Here is a 22,882-nt window from a genome sequence, read left to right on the forward strand (position 1 = left end):
TTCTGTCTGGTGCTTTTCCTCTTATTGGACACAGCTCATCATCAGTGCCCCATGGCACCCTGGGATACTGCGCTGTATAGGAGACGCCACCACATGGATGAGATATTAAACCTAGGTCTCTGCTCTGTGATCATGAAACATACTGTGGCACCTTCTGAAAGAACAGGGGTGTTAAAACTCACCTCTTAGCTAAATTCCACTCTGAATTCGAACAATCACGCCTTTCTGAATTTTCCCCTCAAATCCTTACTTCTCTGGCTGCCACGCATCACCAAGGTGGACACCATACAGTGACCTCCCAAATTAAAATGGGGGACAAAAATCATCAAATGACAGAAAGACTTACAGACAAGGGTAAACTGTTATACATGACCAGAATTGCAATAGCACTTCACAGATCAAGGTCATATTTGCCATAAATCATTCATTGAATTCCAGAAAACACAAGGGCAACAGTTAGTCACACTTCTAAGCACACCTTTAAATTCCAACAAACAGAAATAACATTCTGCTCTTTGGAAGTACAATGGAAGCCGTATTGATGTGCATCAACATCAACACGATCAGCATAAGAAGATGAAGCTGATTTTAAAAAGACAGTCTATCCTCCTGTGAAGTATGACTGGGAGAGTGTTACGTTTTGGGGTTGTTCTGCACTTTTGGATTTTACAGCCCTTGTGAAAGAGGAGGAATCCTGAATTCAACCAGAACATTCTCACCAAGCAGCTGGTGCCAAGAAGCTCAGAAATCCAATCCAGAAAGAGACAGATACGTACCCACATAATAAATGTTCTAAACCTGAACCCCTCAATCTCCAGACCTCAACTCAATCAAACATTCGCAGTTCAAACACAAGTACAAATCAAAGTTTCTCCAGGACCTAGAACAATTCTGCCTAGAACACTGGACAAAAAAAAACCCAAAACTGCTCTGTAGGCATCTACTACAAGAGGAATCCATGCTAGAAGCAGACTTGCAAAATAACTACAGGGGTGTGGATAAATATGGCCCACATGTTGTCTAGACTGTATTTATGACAAATATGACTTTGCTCTATGTAATACTATTAGGATTACTTAAGGACATTTTTTAGATTTTTTCAGCAGAACATTAAGCAATCTGTAAATCTTTCTCTTATATAATGGTTTTGTTCCTATTTCATCTGGGGTAGGAATAAGTCTGAGGAGTACGTAAATGCAAGGAATCATTTGGATTGAAGGGAACTATACCGAAAGTATAAGGGTCATCAGACTTGTGCCAAAGCCTTTGCAAGATGTTTAAATATTTTCACTGAATTTAAATAGCGATCCAGTTATATAAACTAAAAATCCAGGCTTATGTGAACACTAAAAAAAAAAGATCAAATGACAAAGAGATATTAAGCAATGCCTGACAACCAACCCATTATTATGGTACATCTTAGTACCCGAGAGTAAGTCTGCGGTATTTAACAATGTCAAAGCTCTAATACTTGTAGAAGAACGGGAAAAATAAAATAAACCGAACAGAACCAGGTGTTCCATAACAATGGAGTCTTTTGTATTACAATTTGGGGACTTAATATTTCCAAACAAGCATTTATTGTCTTTTAGAGCCTTTAACTTTGAGAATCTCAGTTCATCAATAGGGAAATTCCACTGGAACGACTCACTGCTTCCCTGCAAGTTAAAGGGGAAAATTATGACTATAACATTATTTAAGGTATAGACTTTTTCACTAACTAAAAGCTTTATGTTACAAAGAGAAACATACAATTTATAAGCAAATTATCTACATTACTCCCAGAGGTTACACATTCTCTTGGCAAAAAGTATATGAATTTAGTTGTGACCAATCTGATGTTTTCCTTTAGCTATTTATAGTATTTGAAATTGCTGCAAAGTAAATGTTTTTCTTCAAGCCCAGTAGAAAATTTTGGAAAAGGGAAGTTAAGTCAGACACAGTGATAGAGCTGTAAGATTCCAAACCCCTGCCACTACATTCAGAAAGAGTAAAGAAAATGTACACAATAGTCTCTTCCATGGAAGATACTGTCATAACCTGTTCAGCTCTGGGCCCAAACCCTGGTTCTGGAGAAGCGCTGTGTTAAGACTTTTGATTAATGTGCTCTCCACTCTGACATTCAAACGATATGCTGAATTTACACTACAGCAGACATTTCCAACAGCATCAGCTTACAGAGCATCCAGCAGTCTCTCTGCAACTTGCTTACCCTTAATTCCAGATTTAACACTAAAGCACTAAACAGGAGATGTATTCAGCCAGAGCAGATACAGTTAAGAATGACTGTGTCGAATAAGCCTCCAATGAGTGTTTTTTTATCTTTCTCCTCAGGTCCGAATGGTTGTGGTTCATAGAACCATCTCGCTGGTATCGATCCAGCTTCAACTCCCACTCAATGTTTTTAAGAAAGAACTTACCGGAAACCTAAAAATATGCTCCAAGCACACACAAAAAAATCAGTCAGCAAAAACTAGAAGACAGTGATCCACCTGGACCAGGATTAAAAACCACTACTGTAGACAACTATCAAGGAGTAAAAACATAAATATATAAATACATACTCTGTATTCATATTAAGCAATATATATATATATATTGTGCAAATATATTCTTTAATATGTAACACATGTAGACTGATAAACTCTGAATGCACCATCTGGAACTAAACTCATATTCAACTATGATGTATTCTGCAACAACAGAAAGCATCTGCAACCTGAAGTGCACCTCTCACCAGGTCTCAGGCCTGAGACGACAATCACTATCCATGGTTGCACCTCAAAGGAAGAAAGCCCATCTAAAGCTCGGAGTACGCTTTTAGGTACAGTACCCTGAAAATAAAAAACATTTCAAATACCTGTACAGGTTAAGTGCTAATCTGGAGAAAGGGCAAAATAAAGCATTATTAAATATGTAGGCCCTGCAACGGTAACAAAGTGATTAAAATTCTTTCTCCAGCACTCTTGCGGCAAGCATTAGAAGGAGATTATGTGAGCAAATTCTATTGCGTTTCCCCATCACAGCCGCCTTGTTGAAAACGTTTATTCCAGCACATTGCGAGACGTACAGAATCATGTTGGTTGAGCTCACCTGACCGTATTATTAAAAAAGGACCCTGTCATGTTTGTGTCAAGGACTTTCTTACCCCCCAAAAAACGAAATCACAGCTGGTTCCAATACACAGACCTTCTGTTTAAGCCTTGAATAAGCTCTTGTATCAAAAAAAAACTGATATAAAGAACAGGGTTTCCTAGCTAATCTTATTCAGAAACCAAACCCAAAAGAGATAAAACAGTCAAAAGCAGCGCAATGTTTTACCCAACACTCCGAGTAGACATCAGGGTAAAATACTGCTGTCTCGTTGCCGAAGAAATGCTCTTCAGCATGGTGAAGAGAAATCTAAAACACTTTGCCAGAATGAACTGGAAAAGATCCAGAGCCTGAACTACAGTCCTACAAAGGAGCTTCGTAAGAGCAGCTTCATAGAACGGAAAGTCAAAGACCAAATAAGGGTCACACCGTCACTGGATGCCAGTACTGTAGGACTCCGCTACTAGATAGCCATGTAGTAGAAACAATTCTGAATCACCAACTGCAAAAAGTACACGGATAATCGAATCGGGAACATCTTCCTGGTACAGTAATTTTCCCCCTGTTACAGCAATAAAGTAGATATGACCTACCCAGAAAAAGAAGCAAAACGTATTGTGCACCATTAGCTTTCCCCTAATAGAAAAGCTTACACTTCTGTGTCGACAGAATGAGAAAAATGATTGCTTAAACACAGTAACTCCGCTACAGAGTGAGTACACACAACATACAACACTGAGGCCTGGCATTCTGGCAAGTGTGCATTCACGCGCCAGCGCGGCACACAGCACCACACATAAAGGCACAAGATTCAAACGCACAACCGTCACTTCCTGCTCGGGCCTGCGTTTCTTCAGCAGCTGTCAGGGGGGGCAAATGATGAAAGCAACCTTCAGGATGCAGCTCCTATGTGCTGGTCTCACAGAAACCACGTAGGCTCCTGCCTGTGCTGCCTTAAATTATTTACTGGAGACTGCCAGGTCGTCAAATCCAACACTGATACAGTACAGGCATACTCAGCCCAGTGGACTGCTCCATAATCAGCAGCAAAACAAGAAGCAGAGGAAAATATGGAAACTAAGGGGGTGTACATGCAGAACTGTAAACAGGAGGTGGTTGTTTTTTTTGTTTTGTTTTTTTTACTCTAAGAGCTGTGGGAGTCTGGAACAAGCTACCCAGCCACCTCATCGAGAAACAGCAGGAGGAGATCCTGGCATGATTCAGCGACCAATACAAAACATGCCAGGCAGGCCAAATGGCCTCCTCTCGACACAATTTTTATTACGTCCTTATGTTATTGTGACTTGATGGCTGTTAACCATTTAGGGGTTCTGCTGTCACTTAGACCTGAGCCTCCATGGTGCTCATCCCTGGCACCAGGGAAAGCGATACAGACTGGCAAGCACCCCATACCAGTCAAGGCACTATCAGACTCCAAATTACAGTAAGACTTTCTGCAGTACATAAGACTCAAAACAGATCTTTCAAATGCAAAAATTAAAGATATGAAATTTAGCTTTTAAGGTACTGGCTAAGGATGCAATTAAAAGATATCTACACACAGATTTAGTGAAGCATGGGTGATAAGCAGTAGATGAAAAATTTGTTTGGTAAGGTCCTTAGCTAGCCTTATTTTACTCAAAGCAAAACTTTACTCATTTATCTACAAACCTATCCTGCATTCCTAAACTCAATTTGTGTGCAATATAGCTTTGCCTTATACATATAGCAGTTAAGCTACATGTGAATCCCATTGTTTCTGCTTCACTTAGGATAGTGAGAGAGATATATATATAGGGAAAAAAAACTTTCAAAGGAGTAAAAAGTGTTCAGAATTTACTGTTTAGTTTAGGCATTTAGCTGTTCACTAGGTTCATTAGGTTCACTAGGAAGGGCTACACCACCTAAAATCTCAACCATGCAACCGCATACAAAGCAATAATATAAACTATACACAACCTCAAATTTTCAGGCAGGCCTGAGCATGTTATTCCGAATTTAGAATCAAAGCACTGAAAATCAGAACCCTGACAGATTTCCAAACACTGAATTAGAGCATTGTAATCTTGATCGGCTGAGGAAAAAAAAGACAGGTTCTTAAGGACAAAACGAGGTACAGGCGCATAACCAGTTAAAATTTCAGCTCGAGCACAGATGCGCATTTCTGAAGAGGCAGCAGCAGGACTGCACCACAGAGCTTCCAGCTGGAAACCGACTCTCAAGGACTGATGCCATTTGCACGCATCCCCATCCTCACCTGCTGTAAAGCAAAACCGGCTGTTACGATATGCAGCCGAACACCCCTCTGTACCCAAACGGGGGGTCTCACTGAGGAATCTTACCTGTCGTCTTCGCCATCCACTACGTGCGTGGCGAGGGGCAGGGTCTTCAGGGGTAACAGGGTGGCCGAGGCCGCTAAGGCATTGATACCCCCGCTTGGATCGTGCGCCAGGGAGGTGCCGGCCTCAGAGGCACACTCCCCAGCTGCCAGCTTGGGTAGAGAGAGCAGGGACTGCTCCTGGAGGAGAAAGCGACGGGCATCTTCCAGCTGCGTGGCGGTCAGAGGTGGCAGGTTTGGGTACTGGGAAGTAGCGGGCGGCAGGGCTCCCTGCCCTACGGGAAGTCCAACGCCGGCGGGCATTACGGTGGCCTGGCTCAGGCTGGCTAGCACACTGCCGTTCTGGACAGGCTGGGCGGCGCTCTGGGCCATGCTGGGCTGAGGGAGGCTGGGAGGCACGTTAGCGGTGACCTGGCTCACGGCGATCCCAGCAGGCTGCTGGCCGGCCAGCCCCGGAGCCAGAGGTGGCGGCTGCTGCTGCTGCTCGACCGACAGCTGGGTCTGGGGCTGCAGCAGTCCCGGCGGCTGCGGATGGGCCTTCGCCAGCTGCTGCGCCAGCCCCGACACGCCGGCGGGCACCACCTGCGGCAAAATGCCGCCCTGGGCAGTCTGGGTCATCTGGGGCGGCGACGGCGTCGACTGCTGCAGGATTCCCTGCGGGGGAGGCTGGCCGACCACAGTGGGGACGGTGCCACCACTGCCGCTCCCCCCCGGCTGCTGCCCCGCCGCCATCATCTGACTGTTCCCGGCCACCGCCGGAGGGGGCATCGCGCCCGAAACATGAGGAAGAGGAGGCATCGGAGGCTGCTGCTGCTGCGGCCCAGGCGGCACAGGAGTCTGGAGGATGGGCTGGTGGGGCATGAAATCGGGTGGCAGGCCGGCTCCTTGACTCACGGGCATGGCGTGCGCCGGGGGCATCTGGGTAGGAGCTGCCGATGGCTGCGGCGCAGGGAATCCCATCTGCTGCGGAGCTACGCCCGCAGGGGCAGGCTGGCCAGCCTTCTGAGAATATGGCAACTGCTGCTGGGAGAGGACGGCCCCAGGATGTCCTACGGAGGCCTGCACGGTGGCCAAGCCGATCGGGGCCTGCTGCTGAATGGCGCCGATGCTGACGGGGATGGAGGGGGCCCCGCTCGTCTTCAGGAGCGAGTGCACCACGTCCTGGGCGTGCATGTGAGCCTGAGCCAGCTGCTGCTGAGATCCACTCTGGGGCAGGCCCGGCAGGGAAGACTGCATCCCTTGAGGGCTGCTGTAGTCGGCGGGCTGAGGAGGCTGCTGCTGAAAGGCCTGCAGCACGCAGGGGGCTCCCACCTCCCCGCTGCCCACGCTCTCGGTGTAGTGGCTCAGCGTGCTGACCGTGCTGCTGACCGAGCTGCCGCTGGTGCTCTCCCGCTCGGACCCCGCCGCGCTCTCGGGCGCCGTCTGCCGCAGGCTCTCCACCAGCCTGTGGCCCGGGGGGCCGTCAGAGGGAGGGGCCGCCGGCGCCGCGGCCTCCTTGTCGTAGTACTCCGTGCAAGTCCACCGGCCCTTCCTGAAGGGCTCGGAGCTGGAGTCCAGCTTCACCACACGGAAGCGGGAGCTGGCGGCAGCGGGTGGCGCCGCTTGCGTCTGCTGGGGTTGGCCCTGGGGGGCCACGGCAGGGGCCGAGGCCTGAACCAGGGCTGCCAGGCTGCCCGGGCCACCACCTGCGGCGGCCATCGTGCTTGAAGCCGGGGCGGCCCCCATCGCGACACCACTGCCGCCTGGAGGCTGCATCACACCGACGTTTTGCCCGCTGGCATTCAAGCTCATCATCCCGGGCGGAAGGCCACTGCTGCTGCTACACGTGCCCACGGCTCCGGAGCCCCCCAGGCTTGGCGCGCCGGCAGAGCTCCCGACTCCCGCGCCGGCACTGCTGGCGATGCTGGCCAGAGGACTCATGCTGACCGCAGTGGCGGCCGGAGCAGGGAGCATGCCGGCAGCAGCGCCCAGGCCACTCGCGGGCAAGGGCTGGGGCAAGACGACGGAGGCGTTCTCGAGAGCCGCTCCAGCGCCGACGGGCAGCTTCTGGGCCGAGCCGAGCAGAGGCGTGGCGGCGGCGGCCGTGACAGAGGGGCCCGCCGCCGGCGCGGCAGGAAGAGGGCCCCCTGCCCCTGGGGTGGACAGGGCAGAAGGCAGGGCTCCTGGGGGGGTGGCGGCGGCGGCGTGAGGGTGGTGATGCTGGTGGCCGTGGTGATGGTGACCGGGGTGATGGTGGTGGTGCGTCCCGTTCACCATGGCCCCGTGCTGCTGCTGCTGCTGCTGTTGCTGCTGCTGCTGCTGCTGGGAAAGGAGCTGGTGATGCGGCGGGGCGCTGGGGAGGTGAGGCTGGTTGGGCGAGACGGCCCCAGGGGTCTCGGCCTCGTGGAAGTTGTTCAGGGTCTCCTCCGACGAGCTCCTCTCGGGACCCCCCAGGTCCGTGGCCCGCGAGAGGGACACGTCCAGGATCTCCGAGGACGACAAGTCCTCCGTGTGCGACTCATCCAGGTCATCGTAGCTCTCGGTGTCCTCTGCAATGCTATTGTTGGTGCTGACGGAGATCTGGGCCGGCGTGACACTGGTGATCTGGAAGCCACTTTTCTTTTTCATCTGCGCCCCGGCCGACTGGAGAGGCTGAGCCTGCAGCTGGGACTGGGACAGGAGATTAAGGCTCTGGGGAGGATGCTGGGGCACCGGGGAGGAAGACCCAGCCGGGGGTGGAGGCTGTATTAACAAGGGCGATTGGTAATCATCAGGCGGAATGACATTATTGCTAATGCTGGAACCTGCTGCCGCTGCCAAAGCCGAGATATTGCCGCTGCCGGTGCTACTGCCCCTTCTTGGAAATATTGCCGGGTGCGCCATCTTCCTAGTGCTAGCAGAATCTCCTGCAGATTCAGGATGATGCATTTTGTAAAATTCCAGGGGTAGTTCCTTTCAGTGTTGTAAATACAGGTAGCAAGTACGTGTGTGTATACGTGCTGAACAGGCGGTAGGTTTTACTACGCAAAATAATGAAACCGAAGAAATGCCCAAACCGTTTCTAATGTAAATTCAAGCCGCCGCCATTCAACTTTTTTTTCCTTATTTAAATATTTCCCCTGCGAGATATACTGCTAAACAAAGTCGGCGGTGCGCCCGCAACGTTATATTATCCAGACGCGGTGGCTGTGAACGTTGTTAGGCGCAGTTCAACATCTCTCAGCCTTTTCAGATATGTGCGTATTTATATTCTTAATTTCAATCCGTATGGCAATGAGAAAATAATGTATATCTACCAATAGTGCACCATGAGATCACCTCCATCACTGCCCTTTTTTTAAAAAAAAATGAAACGAAACAGTCCGCAGCCGGTGCAAAAATGTGCTGGACAGAGGTTTCCCTTTTTGTCTGTCACGGCAGTTGTTTAATCCATGCTTTCATCTTTCTGTTTTTATCCAATGATTGCTGTATCACCCCTCACTCGCCGATTCTCTTCACCAGCAGCCCTCTTGCACTGTTTCTCTCTCGACTATGACGAGACTAAGGGGGAGGAGGGCTTGCTAACATGGCGAAGACGCATGCGCAGTGCAGCCGCACAGCAGCCAGACATAAAGCCAGTCTGGGAGAGGCGGAGGGGAGGGGGGAAGCGGTAGAGCGAACAAAAAAAGAGCTTCGGGCAGTTGACCCGGAAAGTACCGAGAGCCAGTGACGGCAACTGTCGAAAAAAAACGAGGCTCCAACGAAAGGTGCCGAATGTACACAGCATTGTTCGACACAGATTCTGACAGCTTTATACCGTGTGTTGAGAAATAAAAGGTGGGTGTGTTAGGACGAGAAGGGGTGAGGGACAAGGTGATGGGGACAGATAGTTAAAAGAAATTCAAACTGTGCTGGACGTTTATTCACCGGAAATCAAAAGGGCACAGTAGGACAATCAAACGGCGAAATTAACCATATCTCTTTACGACTGCATGGGCGTTGTCCTCACTCGCATCATCAACGTCTCTTAATTTCACATTGGAACCCCCTCCCTGTATGCAGACACCAGTGCTGTCTTACTGGGTTCTGTACTGTAATGTACACCTGTGGGCAAGTCTTAAAGATGCATCGTTCGGATAAAATATACATTTCATTCATTGAATGTTTTATTTAAAATATGATGTATCTGGCTAAACTGAGGAAAAAGATGGGGATTTTTTTTCCTGAATGAGGAGAACTTTCGAAAATGACAACGCAGATTTCTGGCATTTCGAACAAATGTCAGTACTCATTGTTTACAGTTAAAAGCAATCTTGCAAGGCGAAGGATACTACTGTCACAAGCACTTAGAAGACGGTAAACAATGAGCACAGGTCAAATACAAAGTCTGTTTCTATTTTTATACAAGCAGGGTTACAATACACATCATTCTTAAAAACTGAATAATGTATCTCTAGAGATTTTTAGTTCGGGTCATTCCCCCAGCCCATTCTTGGCTAATAACTCGAGAGAAAAAGTTTTTTTTCTACAAAGATTAATTCAATTTCCTAATGTGTATAAGAGCAGTATTTATAAATATCACATTAAAATATGTAAAATGATGTGTTTTCATTCTTAGCAAAGCAGATGAATAAATAGTAGATACATGAGACTCTTCATCTTGTGTGATAGAATAATTTGATTTCAACATTGTTACCAATATTCTCTCTTCCTTCCTTCAATTGTCAGAGTAGAAGTGTTTCTCCTGCTAGGGTCCCTGTTGTTGATTTAATTTTAAATGCACAATTTCCTGAAGCCTTGCAGCACTGCTCCCCCCCAGAAAAAATAATTGCTTGACAAAACTTAACCAGGACAGATTTTTTTAATTTCCTAGTCTATTAAAGCTATAACCTATTATGTATGTCAGTCCCACTAGAAAATACTTTTTTTTTCTATTTGAAATTAACAGTACAACGACTGATGGATTTCTATAGTGTTTTCTTCCAGAAAGATCCCAAAGCATTTTGCACATAGGAGGGGACCTACTTCATCCACCACTGAAGTACTGCACCCACCTGGGAGAGACATGTCATCCATTCTGCACCATTACCACAGGTTAGGTTGAGATGTGAGAAATTGCTTCTCTAACTGAATTAATGAGGGTCTTTAGGTAGATCTGCCAGGGCACCAGAATTATCCCACCCCACTCTTGCCCACAGTGCCCATGAGATCTTTAATTACCAAGCAATCAGGGCTTCAGGTTACTGTGTGGTCTCATGTATGGGACCTCCTACTGCAGAGTGTCTCTGGTCACTGGTGCATCGATCATTTCTGAAACTCTGAAACGACTCGATTTTCCCTGGAGGTTTCCCATCCCAGTACTGATGTGTTCCAGCCTTGCGTAGCTTCTCAGATCTGTCAACCAGAATGCTTTAGTTCTTTCTCAAGCAGTGCTGGAGAGTTTGTGATGTGAGTAGAAGCTACAACTCCACAGATGACCCAGATACCTCCGAAGATCAATGCTGCCTGGTACTTTGGTCCTCTTAAAACAGCAGAAAATATATTTAGAACAAATTTGAACTGCACCATTGTGTCCTATCCAACACAATTGTATTATTTTCTAAGAATTAGTTTAAAGTTCAAGTTATTTCTCAGCTGCCCTCACACTTGAAGAAGGTTTCACAGCCGAAACGTTGTGTTTCTTTTCTTTACTTTTCAGCATGGACTGAACCTTTACCTGTTCTTGTATTTCAGTTAGGACATTTAAGTCTCAGTTTCCACTATATTAATGGGAGTAAGCTGTTAACTTATTTTGCACTCTGACACTAAGAGAAATGTATTATTAAGAGCACATTTAACACAAGCAAATAATGAAATTCACCTCAGTGTGTGCCGACATCATTACTAAATTGCTTTTTTTCATGATTTTAATATCATATTATTTTAAATTTCCAGCTTTGTGGTAAAATCTAGAGTAAGTAGAGACCATATGTTTTCAGAGAAATGTTGTGTGCAGTGTCATGGGCCCGACAGTGAAGAAGAGTAATTGTGTCGGCCTTGTGTCTGTATTCTGCGCCACTGTTTGCTTAACTAATACAGTGGGGCATTCTCTTTTTCCTGCTGCTTCTGCAGTACCTGTTCTGTGGACACCTAGGGAACCCCACTTTCCAGAGCTTTCGCTTTTATTGTTGCTATTGTGACGTGACATGGAAGCCGGGGTCACTGAGTGGGTTTCATATGATCACCGAATGAGCTGTCAAAACAGGTAAACAAGGCTCTCAGACGGTGATAAAAAGGATATAGCTTCGCTGTACTTACTCAGCTGTTGCCATTCAAAACATAAAAAATAACGTGATCTAATTGTGGTACTTTCAGAGCCACTCCAATTTTCCCCCCCCACACAAAGTTTACTTTCATCTCAGGATTTGTTAGGTGTATTAATGCTTACTTTTATTGCTGTTGATTGCTGTTTTCAGACTGAAAACCAAAAAAAATCAGATACATCTAAAACCAACACATCCTCGCCGGTGCTTCTTGAGAAAACAATGTGGCCAAATATGAACTTGAGTGTGACACAGAAGTACTGTACAGCAGGTTGATATGATAAGGACGGACAGTGCCTGCCAGTTAGTCCTCCTGGACTTGCAAGTCTTGCTGGGTGAATGAGCCTCTCATTAATATTGTATGAAACTGGCCGCGGAACCTTGCCACACTTGCTGGGCACTGCTACCACTCTGTCTCACATATGATTAGAGGAGCAGAGCTGCATGACTTCTTGAAAAACCTTTAAATTGCTGGAAATGGTGTGAAAGATCCAAATTCGATCTTAGATACATTCCTCTTAATTGGCATGTAGACAATCTTCACTGCGTGTTTGCTGTCTGTGGTTTGTCCCACTGCAGGGCAAAGTCACCAGTGCTGGTGGCCGATGTCCCATGGCCAGGCTACTCTGAGCTACCCCAGAGCACAGGCTTCTTTAACCGCTGGCTGTCATCCCGGCTGGGGAGACAGAGGAGGGTTTCCGAAGAGATCAAAGAGAGGTGAGTTCTTCCAAGGAGCAGAAAGCGGTGGTTATGAGGCCGTTTATTTTTAAGAATTTGAGAACTGAAAACGCCTCCTCTCCTGGCCAGAAAAATCTCTGTAATAATAATAATAGATTTTGTTATGGCACCTTTAGAAGTGATTTCTCAAAGTGCTTTACAGGAAAAAAGCACACAATGAGAGGAGGCAGCAGAATTACACAATAACAGTAAGTGTTTTTGAAATGAATGAAATCCACCTTGAGAAATATACTTGTTAATAAATCATATTAATATTACTAATAATAGTAAAAGTAATATCAAGTAAAGTTATAATTGCTACTCATCTTTGTAGTTGCCTACATAAGCAAGAGTTGTTCCTGCATTTAGGGGTCACTATCATAACTTCTTCAACAACTTTTTTACATTGGATCTTTTAGGTTTTTCTTCTGACTTTGAAGTCTGTTGCAAAAGTTATCCTTGTGTGATGAATTTGGATAAAGTGATTTACAGGCTTGTATACTGCACAGTATTATACAGTCAAGCAAAGGCACACATAGCTAAAAGCAGTTTAGCTAGTAAACGCTAGCCAGCAGTTATATCACCTTGCAACTCTCAACTGGCAACCCACTGAAGCTCAGCAGGTGTGAGCCTGGTCAGTACCTGATGAGAAACCTCCTGGGAAAACTAAGGTTGCTGCTGGAAGTGGTGTTAGTGGGGCCAGTAGGGGGCGCTCACCCTGCAGTCCATGTGGGTCCTAATGCCCCAGTGTAGTGAGGGGGACACTATACTGTAAACAGGCGCCGTCCTTTGGATGAGATGTAAAACTGAGGTCCTGACTCTCTGTGGTCATTAAAAATCCCAGGGAGTTTCTTGAAAAGAGTAGGGGTGTAACCCCGGTGTCCTGGCCAAATTTCCCATTGGCCCTTACCAATCATGGCCTCCTAATAATCCCCATCCCCATGGGGTTATTATGCTGTAGAAAAGGTGCCGTCCTTCAGATGACATGTAAAACCGAGGTCCTGATTCTCTGTGATCATTAAAAATTGCAGGGTGTTTCTCGAAAAGAGTAGGGGTGCTACTCCAGTGTCCTGGCCAGATTTGTCTCTAATAATCCCCATCTACAAATTGTCTTCATTACTCTGTTCTCCTCCCCGTTGATGTGTGGTGAGTGTATTGGTGCACTTTGGCTGCCGTTGCATCATCTAGATGGGTGCAATACACTGGTGGTGGTGGAGAGGAGTCCACAATACTTGTAAAGGGCTTTGAGTGGAGTATCCAGAAAAGCACTATGTAAGTGTAAGCAATTATTGTTCTTTAAAACACAGAAAAAACAGCATCATTTTCTATAATTTCAGATGGCTGTGCTGGAAGACAACCAATAAATTAAACATTGAGCTTTATAAAAAAGAATATATTATTCCATAATGTTTATAAAATAGAAACTAACAAGTACAAATTTGCTACATTGACACGAATGTTTGGGAAACTAAACATATTTCGCATGAAACCTATTCACTGCTAGTCATGAACAATTATCATGATGGAAAACCATCACTTGATAATTTTAGAATCTAGAACATGTAGTGTAGTATTGAAAAATGCTATTTAATTCAAGGTTTATTGTCCCATTGGGGAAATTTGTTTATACAGTCTATATACCACTGTACCTACTATATATAGCAAAAATGTCACAAATGCTTAACATTAAATAAATAAGCTAAACAGTGAAAAATGACAGAAAAACAGCAAAATGACTTGTTTATCAAAAATCTCTATGTAAATTATAAATGATAAACATACGAACAGTCACCACAGATACCACAATTAGCTCCCAGTGGGCAAGATGTTTAAGAAAATAAAAAAGAACTGTTGGATCATCCTGCCAAATTTGCAATAACTGCAAATGGTTTGAAATAATTGAGGAAAAATGGTCACAAGTGAATAATTCAACATTTCCTTATCAAAACCAAGGATGTTCATAGGTAAAAAGTGAGCAAAGTGGTTAGAGTTTTCCACTGAATACTTGAAGAAGCTTGATTTGCTTGGAAGTTCAACCACATTTTATGGACACATATTAAGGTTGATTTCCACCTTTTCCGTCTCATTTCAGCACTTAGAAGCTAAACAAGGCTGGAGTTGTTTAGAATAGTTCAAGCAGGTAGTTGTGTCAGCATGCGTAGGCTGCAAAGGAACAAGTAAAGGTTTATTCCATGCTGAAAAGAGAAGAAAGGAAACACAACATTTCAGCTGTGGAAGGCTCAACAGCCGAAACGTTGTGTTTCCTTTCTTCTCTTTCCAGCGTGGAATAAACCTATTACTTGTTCCTGTGGATTTGGTTAGTACTAGGATGGGAGACTAATTGGAAGAAAATTGCCACACCAATTCCTCTGTGTGGTGACGGGGTACACTGTGCTGCATTAGGTACCATCCTTCTCAAGAGACATTATACCAGGGTCCTAACTAATAGGTCAAGATCTGAAGGTACTGTTGGTCAGCATAGGTAGGTGTGTCAGATCCAAGGCCATGGTTAGACTCCCCTCTGGGCTTCCACACACTGGTCTTGGGGTGGTGCGGTGGCTCTGTGGCTAAGGATCTGCGCCTGTGGCTGGAAGGTTGCCGGTTCGTATCCCGTGTCCAACAGAAGAATCCCACTCCGCTGGGCGCCTGAGCAAGGCCCTTAACCCCAACTGCTCCAGAGGCGCCGTATAAATGGCTGACCTTGCGCTCTGACCCAAGCTTCTCTCTCCCTGACTCTGTGTCTCATGGAGAGCAAGTTGGGATATGCGAAAATCAAATTAATACAAGAAATTGTATATGGCCAATAAAATGATTTTTAAAAAAAAAGATCTCCCGTAACTCAACTACTGGAGCAATTTCTCACTGCCAGACCTCATCTGGTGGCTGCATGTCACCCAGGTTGGTGTTGCACTTCAGGGGATCATGATGTGGGTCTTGAAGTGGATCGTGAAATGGAAACTGAAAAAAATGCTAACTGAACAGACATTCAGTGTATTCGGGCACCATGATAAACCTAACCATTCTATTCTGAATTCCAGAAAGAAGGCACATTTAAGCTATGGATTGTGTGTCTCAGAAGCCCAGACCTGAATCCTACAGAATTAGTGTGGTTTGATTTGACGGCAGCTGTTTCACAAATGAAGTCAACATCAATTGCAGAACTTCAAACTGTAGCAGAAGATTGAACATGTTTCTCAAGAAACATGCCAGGATTTGGTTTCAAAATCCAGAACAGGACTGCAAATCATAAAGGATGCAAAATTCAGCACCAGAAACGCTAAAGTAAGGGTTTCCAAATACTTTTGTCAAATTGTTAAATTTACTTCTATATGTTTGTATTCTGTGAATGTGTATTTATATTTGTGTTTGATTGTAAAGATAAATCTCTCATGTAATTTACATCTATCAATAGCCTAAGTGGAATTTTAGATAAATAATTTTGCATAATCTGTATAATCCGTCCTTTTAACTGCTCAACTTCTCTGGATTGACTATAGGTACAGTTAGATTGATTTTATAACAGTTAAAAATGGGAAATCCATGGGTGGTCTATTTGCAAATTACTACATGTTCGGTGACATTTATAGTTATTCCTGTGTAGGTAATTAAGGGCGACTCTTATATTTGCTTAATTAAATGTTAAGGGCTCCAGAAGTCTTGAATAAGCAGGTGTGCCATGGTAATCAATATTAAATGAAAGCATGCTGCCACACGGTAATTAACATGTGCCCTTTGTCCCTGGGAGTCTTTGGCCAGGCTAGGCAGACAGACTGTACCCATCCATACAAATGACGCTGTGTGAGAGCCAGCGAGAGCTGATTGCAATGTAAGCGTCTGGTGCTGTCAGCAGCTTTAAATCACACTGGCACTCGACAACAACAAGCACAGAGCGCTATTGTGTTTGGGAACAATAATGTTAAATTTATACACTAAAGCCTGCTTTCATTTTGTAAACACTTTCAAACTGACATTTAATGAACAGAAAAAAAACGTTATGATTGTTTCATTTTTGTTACAGATACTTCCAGTTGTCCACGGCTTGCTCTGTGTTCATTTTTTTCCTGTCCTGAGGATCAGTCACGGTGTTTATAAGATCTGCGTTTAAAAACATCAATCTGGAAACGTCTTGGTGAATCTATGTAAGGCATGGTTTCAAAATATAATGAAGCGATTGAAATAAGCATAATCAATTAGAAACAAACCAGTTATGAGCCTAGTGTTTTCTTCACTTCTGGGTTAGCTGTTAATGGCTTTTGTGCTCAGCTAACAGTCTGGGGATATTAAAAGAATAGAAAAGAATCAGGAATCCTTTTGACACCTTGTTTATTATCGAGTTTTGTGATTACATGAGACAGTTGTATACAAAATGGAAAAAAAAAATTGTCGTCACAGAAGCTCATCATTACCCAAGACTGGTTAACTAGGGCTGTTGACACAGGGCAGTTTCATAAGAACCCAAAACAACTTTTTTGGAAGCATTACATTGTAGGGGAAAATAGGAAGAGAGTAATATATAACACTTCCATTCAGGATTGTGTCATCTGTAAGGCTCATTTTGCTAGAGCTGTATAATGTATTTTTCTTTAAATTGAAGAATCCATGTAACGTCTGCCTGGAATTTAGTACCAGAGCACTGTATACAATCCATTATGGCGTATACCCCAGGCCATGATTATTTTATTCTCTCAATTCCGCTTATATTATGCAATTTAAGCTTTAACTTAGGGAGAGCCAAAGTCAATAAATCATATTAATGGAAATCTAAGAACTAATTAAAAACCAGTTGTGTCCATCCACCCATCTGTAAATGGATAAAATTGAAATGTCTGCAGAGCCACTGCAAAAGCCTTTTGCTGAAAATGTTAATGTGGAGACAAGCCTAAGGTCTGTACAGGATTGTGCTAATCAGGCTAAAATTTGATAAGCTAAACAAAATAATAAAAAAAAAACACTGAGATGGGTAATGTTAATCAAATAAAAATATTGTTGCCAAAGCTCTTATAAACCTCTGAGGTATACATAAACATGCCAGGAATCAAAATAGGATTTAGAAAGATTGAGGTGGAATGCTCAGTAATACCAATTAGCTTGAAATCTACTGTATATCTGTGCTTGAGAACACCAGGACCTTGAGGGAAGAAGTTTTGTCTTAGGCTTTATTTCCATTTTGAAAGACTAATATTTTGCCCTTCTTAAGATATCATTTTCTAGAAGAGTGAAAAATCTTGCTGTTATTACAACATCACAGTTTTAGGCTTCCAGTATGTGTTTTGTAGTGTGCTCTACTTGCTCATTTATCCATGATGACAATTCGATGTCACTCTGAATATAGAAGGCTTTGTCTGGACTGTATCTCATGTGTCTGGATCTACACAAATAGATTCAGAAAAACAATAGAAACTTAACCTTCATAACAGGAAGTCCCGATGTGCCATTTATTGCTTTCATTAACGTTTTTGTTTGCTTCATTTTAATTAAATTTGGTTTTGAGGCAAATGAACAGAGTCCTCAAGCTGTGTGGTGAAGGAGTGCACACTCCAGCCAGTGTCACATTCTGTAACAGCTCGTTTCGTTGAATTCTTGACTAATTTTGATTAATTTTGTTCAGAAGCATTTTTCCTGGAATATTTTAATAGCAGATTGTGTTGTCATCCAAGCAGAAACAGTAGTGGATCATTGCACAAAACAATTTAAAGGATAATGACAGAAAAAGAATACCAGAGAACTAAAAAGTATCACACCTTAAAACATCTCTCCTCTATACCATATTCACAACATTGACTTGCTCAACAGCATATTGGTCAGTCATATTGGTCAGACCCCAGGACTTCTATTCAACAGTTTGTTGGTTGTTATACTGTAACTCATTGGCTTCCTAGGAACCCACAGTTCAGCAGGTTTAGTATTAAAGACCTTATACTGCTTCCACACACATTAAAGTCAGCATGATGAGTAACTGTGACTGATAATGGGTGTATCATGGATTTACCATGTAAGGTTAAAAAATACAAAAGACTTCCAGAAACTTTTTTTCTTTTGAATGCATTTATCTGAAAAAAAAAAACAATTCACTTTGGATAAGCGACAACTTAACAGTAATTCTCCAGTAATTTGTCAGTGAGGCAATAAAGCCAATGTCCTTTAACCACTACCCCTCACCCTCCAGAAAAAAGGACAAGCTGAACATGTTTATACTTAAAGGGATCCAAAGCACTGTAGTTATGGAAACCAGATTTCATACACGTTATGCCTCATGGGGTTTCAATATTCCCACCTAAGCCTGAGGTAAGGACTTGCTTTGGATTTTGAAAGGTTGTGACAGGGTAAACTTTTCAGCATGCGAACTGTAAAGAAATAGGTAGAACTTCACGTTCTTTGTGTCCTGGGGAAAGGAAAGGGATTACATCACTGTCCATTTAAAAACGTTGTTCTAACTTTCACCTTAGACCTTAAAAATATAGGCAGTTCACCTTGGCATAGGAAAATTCCACTAGTGTTATATCAACATTTCACCATGGTTGTACACAAAATAAAATGATCCAAAGTGTGCAAACATTATCCTGATATGAAAAAGTTTTACAATTATTGGAAAGTTCTGAGACTTCATCTTCTTCGACAACTCCTAGTAAAAATGAAGTAAAGCAAAACATTGATACATTTATTTGCCATTTTCTCTGTATTCTGTACAGTATATGCCTCATTTATTTTCTCATCCTTCTATCTCATATTTAAGGGGAAGATGTATAATAATTATACAGTTTACATTGGGTAATGAAAACTATTCATTAATCGTTTCTTTAGTACCATTCACACTTAAAAAAAATCGCTCTTTTTGAATTGAATTTTGAGACACTGCATGGGAGTCATGCAGTTAGAGAATTCACTGTTGTCTCTGATAGAAGCCCCCGTTGAAGAATTTAAAGAGGGGAACTACACCAGGGTGACAGCTGTAAACAAAGACTAAGTTACAAAGCTTACTAATGCATCTTCCACCATTCTTGCTTTCCTGGATATATGTTTCTCTGTACAGTATTACAAACCTACAATTATCTCCTTTACTGTTCCTTAAATCCCAAAGAGCTTCCTTTTTCACAGTTCCAAAGACTTTGTAGTTAATGTAGCGATGAGGCTGACTGTCATAACCAGACCCTCAGTGCGGTCTGCCTCATCCAAGTCAAACACTGCCCTCTCGTCTCAGCTGAACCCCATCCTGTTTGCCCTTCCTATTGAAGAACAGCTCGAGGAGAGTATCACATGGTTATTCCCGTTCCTAATGTTTTAAATATAACCTCTCTAAAACAAGACAGGAAACTGCTCTAAGTTTTTTTTCTTCAGCTTCTCTTTTTCTCAATCCAAAATTCACTTCTTGTAACTTACGTCCACCCGAACACCCAGGCTCCCGTCATTTCGTGCTAGTTTGCTATAACTGGACTCATCCACTGCAGACCTTGAGCTGTTATACCTTGTGTGAGGTACTTTACACCAGTTGCTTGAGTCCACTCGGTGTGAATGAGACTGGTGTTTGCTGGGTGTAGGATCTGCAATGTCTGGCATCCTATCCAGGGTAGAAGTCAAGTGCTTGCTGTTTGCTTAACACCATGGATGCCAGGCTAAGCTTGGGCCAATGAGGTTTGCGACTCAAAATAAAAGAAATTACCTAACATCCTGAGGAGAATTAATTTCTCATCACTTCCTTCTCCTTGGTAAGATGGTCCCTATCTGCTCTGGGGCCAGAAAGTGAAGGCTTCCAGGTCACAACCAAGAAGGTTCATCACACTGAGTGTATTTGGAAGTATACGGTCTCCTTAATAAAATGGTGTCCAGCGTCAGCTGTACACTGTGAGCTGGAGTTGCTCAACTTTGGCCTGGATCCACCCGAAGAACAGCTGGGTAAAACCTTGGTAGGTCAGAACCAGGATAACCAGAATTTGTGTGATCCGTGTGTGACCTCCAGTTTGCATGTGACCTTGTGTTTGTGTTCTGTTTGACGTCGCTCAGAGACAACTGGCTTAATCATATGACCTTGAAGGATGTTGTGTTTGTCTTCAGAGTAGAATAACAACTCGAGTTTGCCAACTGAGGCATGAAATAGAATACACATTAGATTATTTTTTGCATTTAAAGCAATAAGAACCAAAACTATCTACATACACGGATCAAATAACAACAGACAAGTAAAAAACTATCATTTCTGTTTTACATATAATTTGTTATTAGGCTCTAGCTCCCCCAGGAACCTGAACTGAATGAAGAGGTTAGAAAATGGATGGATGAATAGATATAATTTGTTACATGTGAGCTAACCAGAACAACTAATATTAAACCATTGCTCAGAATACTCTGAGCCATATTTAATGAGCAAATCCACTGTAAAACACCAGGACATAAATCAATGTGTTCTTCGTCACTAGTGACTATTTAAGAACTCTTTATATTTACACATTAATTGAAAGGTAATAAGAACATATAGTAGAGGGCTTTAGAAAACTGCTCACACAAAATAGCATTAAACTCTTCTGAATGTTTGTGTGTTCACAAACGTATTTGGTAACGAGGACCAATTACAATCTGTAATTGACATATCAGCTATGTCCTAGTAGAAAACCCATTTATTTCTTACATACTGTATTTAGAAAAAAAAACGGTTGAGAAACCATGAAGACAGAAGTAATGTAAAAAAAGGAACACTGTTATATACAGTTATATGTTATATACTGTTATATACAGTAAGTTCCACAATGAGATGAGTTTAGTATTAATATATATATATATCCTTCTAGATTCAGTGAAGCCATCTTGGCAAGAAACAGGCGCAAGGCAGGATACACCCTGGACGATGGACGAGATGCCAGTCCATCTCATGGCACACACATACCAAACACACACACACTCACACCAGGGCCAGTTTTCCCAGAAGGCAATTAAACTACTGGCATGTCGCTGGATTAGGCCCCGACTAGCTCTGTTGATAAAGCACAAGACTCATAAGCTCAGGGTAGTGGGTTCATGTCCCACATCGGGCACCAGGTCTTCCATGTTGAAAGTGTGACACAAGGCTAACAACCCTGTCCCGTAAAAAACTAATGTTATGGTAACTGCAACAGGATGTTGCTGTCCCCACACGCAGAAAGGCATAACGGGCAAACATCCATCCATGTCTCTGGATTGCTGGAGGAACCTGGAGCACCCAGAGGAAAACCACATGAACACAGACAGCACCCATACAAAATGAATCTAGGGCCCCAGTGCTGCAACATGGCATGGCTAATCCCTCTGTTACACTGCATTGATAAAAGTATTTCTTGTCATCTTGTCACAGATGTTTCCAAGGAGTTTGTTGTTTATAGTTCTGTCAAGCCAGAATGTGAATCTGTCATCAATGTCTGTCATAACTAACACATTAGTAGGTTGTTTAAAAAAACTCTCATGGTTGAGGATGTTGTGTTCTGAAGGTAATATACACAGGAAAGTTTCCTTGGGTGAGCTGCTCTAGTCACATGGGAACTGTAGTTTTTACTTATTACAAAGGGTCCTTCAGACCCTGTGGTCCTGTCCAAATGCCACTAGTCTCCTATTACACAAGCATTCCAAAAAACATATCAAAGGATTCCTCACTAAACCCTGCTTTTACAATGATCTCAAACCATTCTGTTGCAAAACATTAGTATAGACGGTTACTTTAAGGTACTAGCTTGATTTAAAGAAACGGAGCATCTTTCTTAAAATACTGTGGCCCTCAGAAGAAATTTTTTTTGCCTAAGGGACAGTTTTCAACTGGGCATAATAGAAAGGTCTTGTCTCTTCACTGGGTGTTAAAGATCACGTCAAGGCAGTATGTAAATCTTGTCAAAGAAATTCAACTTGCTGACACAAGAACATAACAAAGGTTACAATTAAGAGGAGACAATTCTATCCATCTATCTTGTTTTGTAGTTAATTGATCCAAAGATCTCATTCAGCCATTTCCTGAAAGATGCCAAGGTATTGGCTTCAACAACATGGCTGGGTAGCTGATTCTGCAATCCCACAAGCCTTCAGCTAAAGCTGTGCCAACCGCTCTTGGTTGTAATTTTTAAAGGACTTTAAAACGTTATGAAACAGAGAAAATTAAAGTTTTACATTCTTAAGACATGCTTTTCAACCAAAAAGAGATGAAATGTTATCCACATATTCTACAATGACCAAACGTGACATGCATGCTTAATTTTATACCAAACTGGAATTTGCTTTTGGCATTATGAAGAGAACCTGGATGTCTAGCTCTTCCACAATGTGATTCCTTAAAACTTTTTTTACACAAATTCCATACTATCTATTCATTTAAACCGTTTTAAAGTAGTTCCTGGAGATTCTATGGTTACTTTATAAATAAAGTATAATGGCTGAAAACCTTAGACAGCTCAATATCAAATGAGATAAACGTTGTCCTGTACACTTATAATGACTCACCAAATATCACTGCTGAATAACCATT

General features: G+C 43.2%; 1 protein-coding gene across 2 annotated transcripts in view; it reads right to left on the bottom strand.

Moving 5' to 3' along the window:
- Positions 1-8,920, bottom strand: part of tsc22d1 (TSC22 domain family, member 1) — a 70,418-nt gene extending 61,498 nt beyond the window's left edge. The window contains exons 1-2 of one of the 2 annotated variants that reach the window (XM_088915124.1): positions 8,707-8,918; positions 5,436-8,080 (exon numbers count right to left, since the gene is read on the bottom strand). In XM_088915124.1, coding sequence (XP_088771250.1) covers positions 5,436-8,038 — 2,603 coding nt within the window. In that variant the 5' untranslated portion in view covers positions 8,039-8,080; positions 8,707-8,918. Of the gene's footprint in view, positions 1-5,435 lie in introns of both variants that reach the window. The other variant, XM_088915123.1, reaches the window with a different exon arrangement.
- Positions 8,921-22,882: the final 13,962 nt, after the last annotated feature.

Source organism: Atractosteus spatula, chromosome 4, assembly GCF_055471065.1.
Source record: "Atractosteus spatula isolate fAtrSpa1 chromosome 4, fAtrSpa1.hap1, whole genome shotgun sequence".
Classification (NCBI taxonomy): Eukaryota; Metazoa; Chordata; class Actinopteri; order Semionotiformes; family Lepisosteidae; genus Atractosteus; species Atractosteus spatula.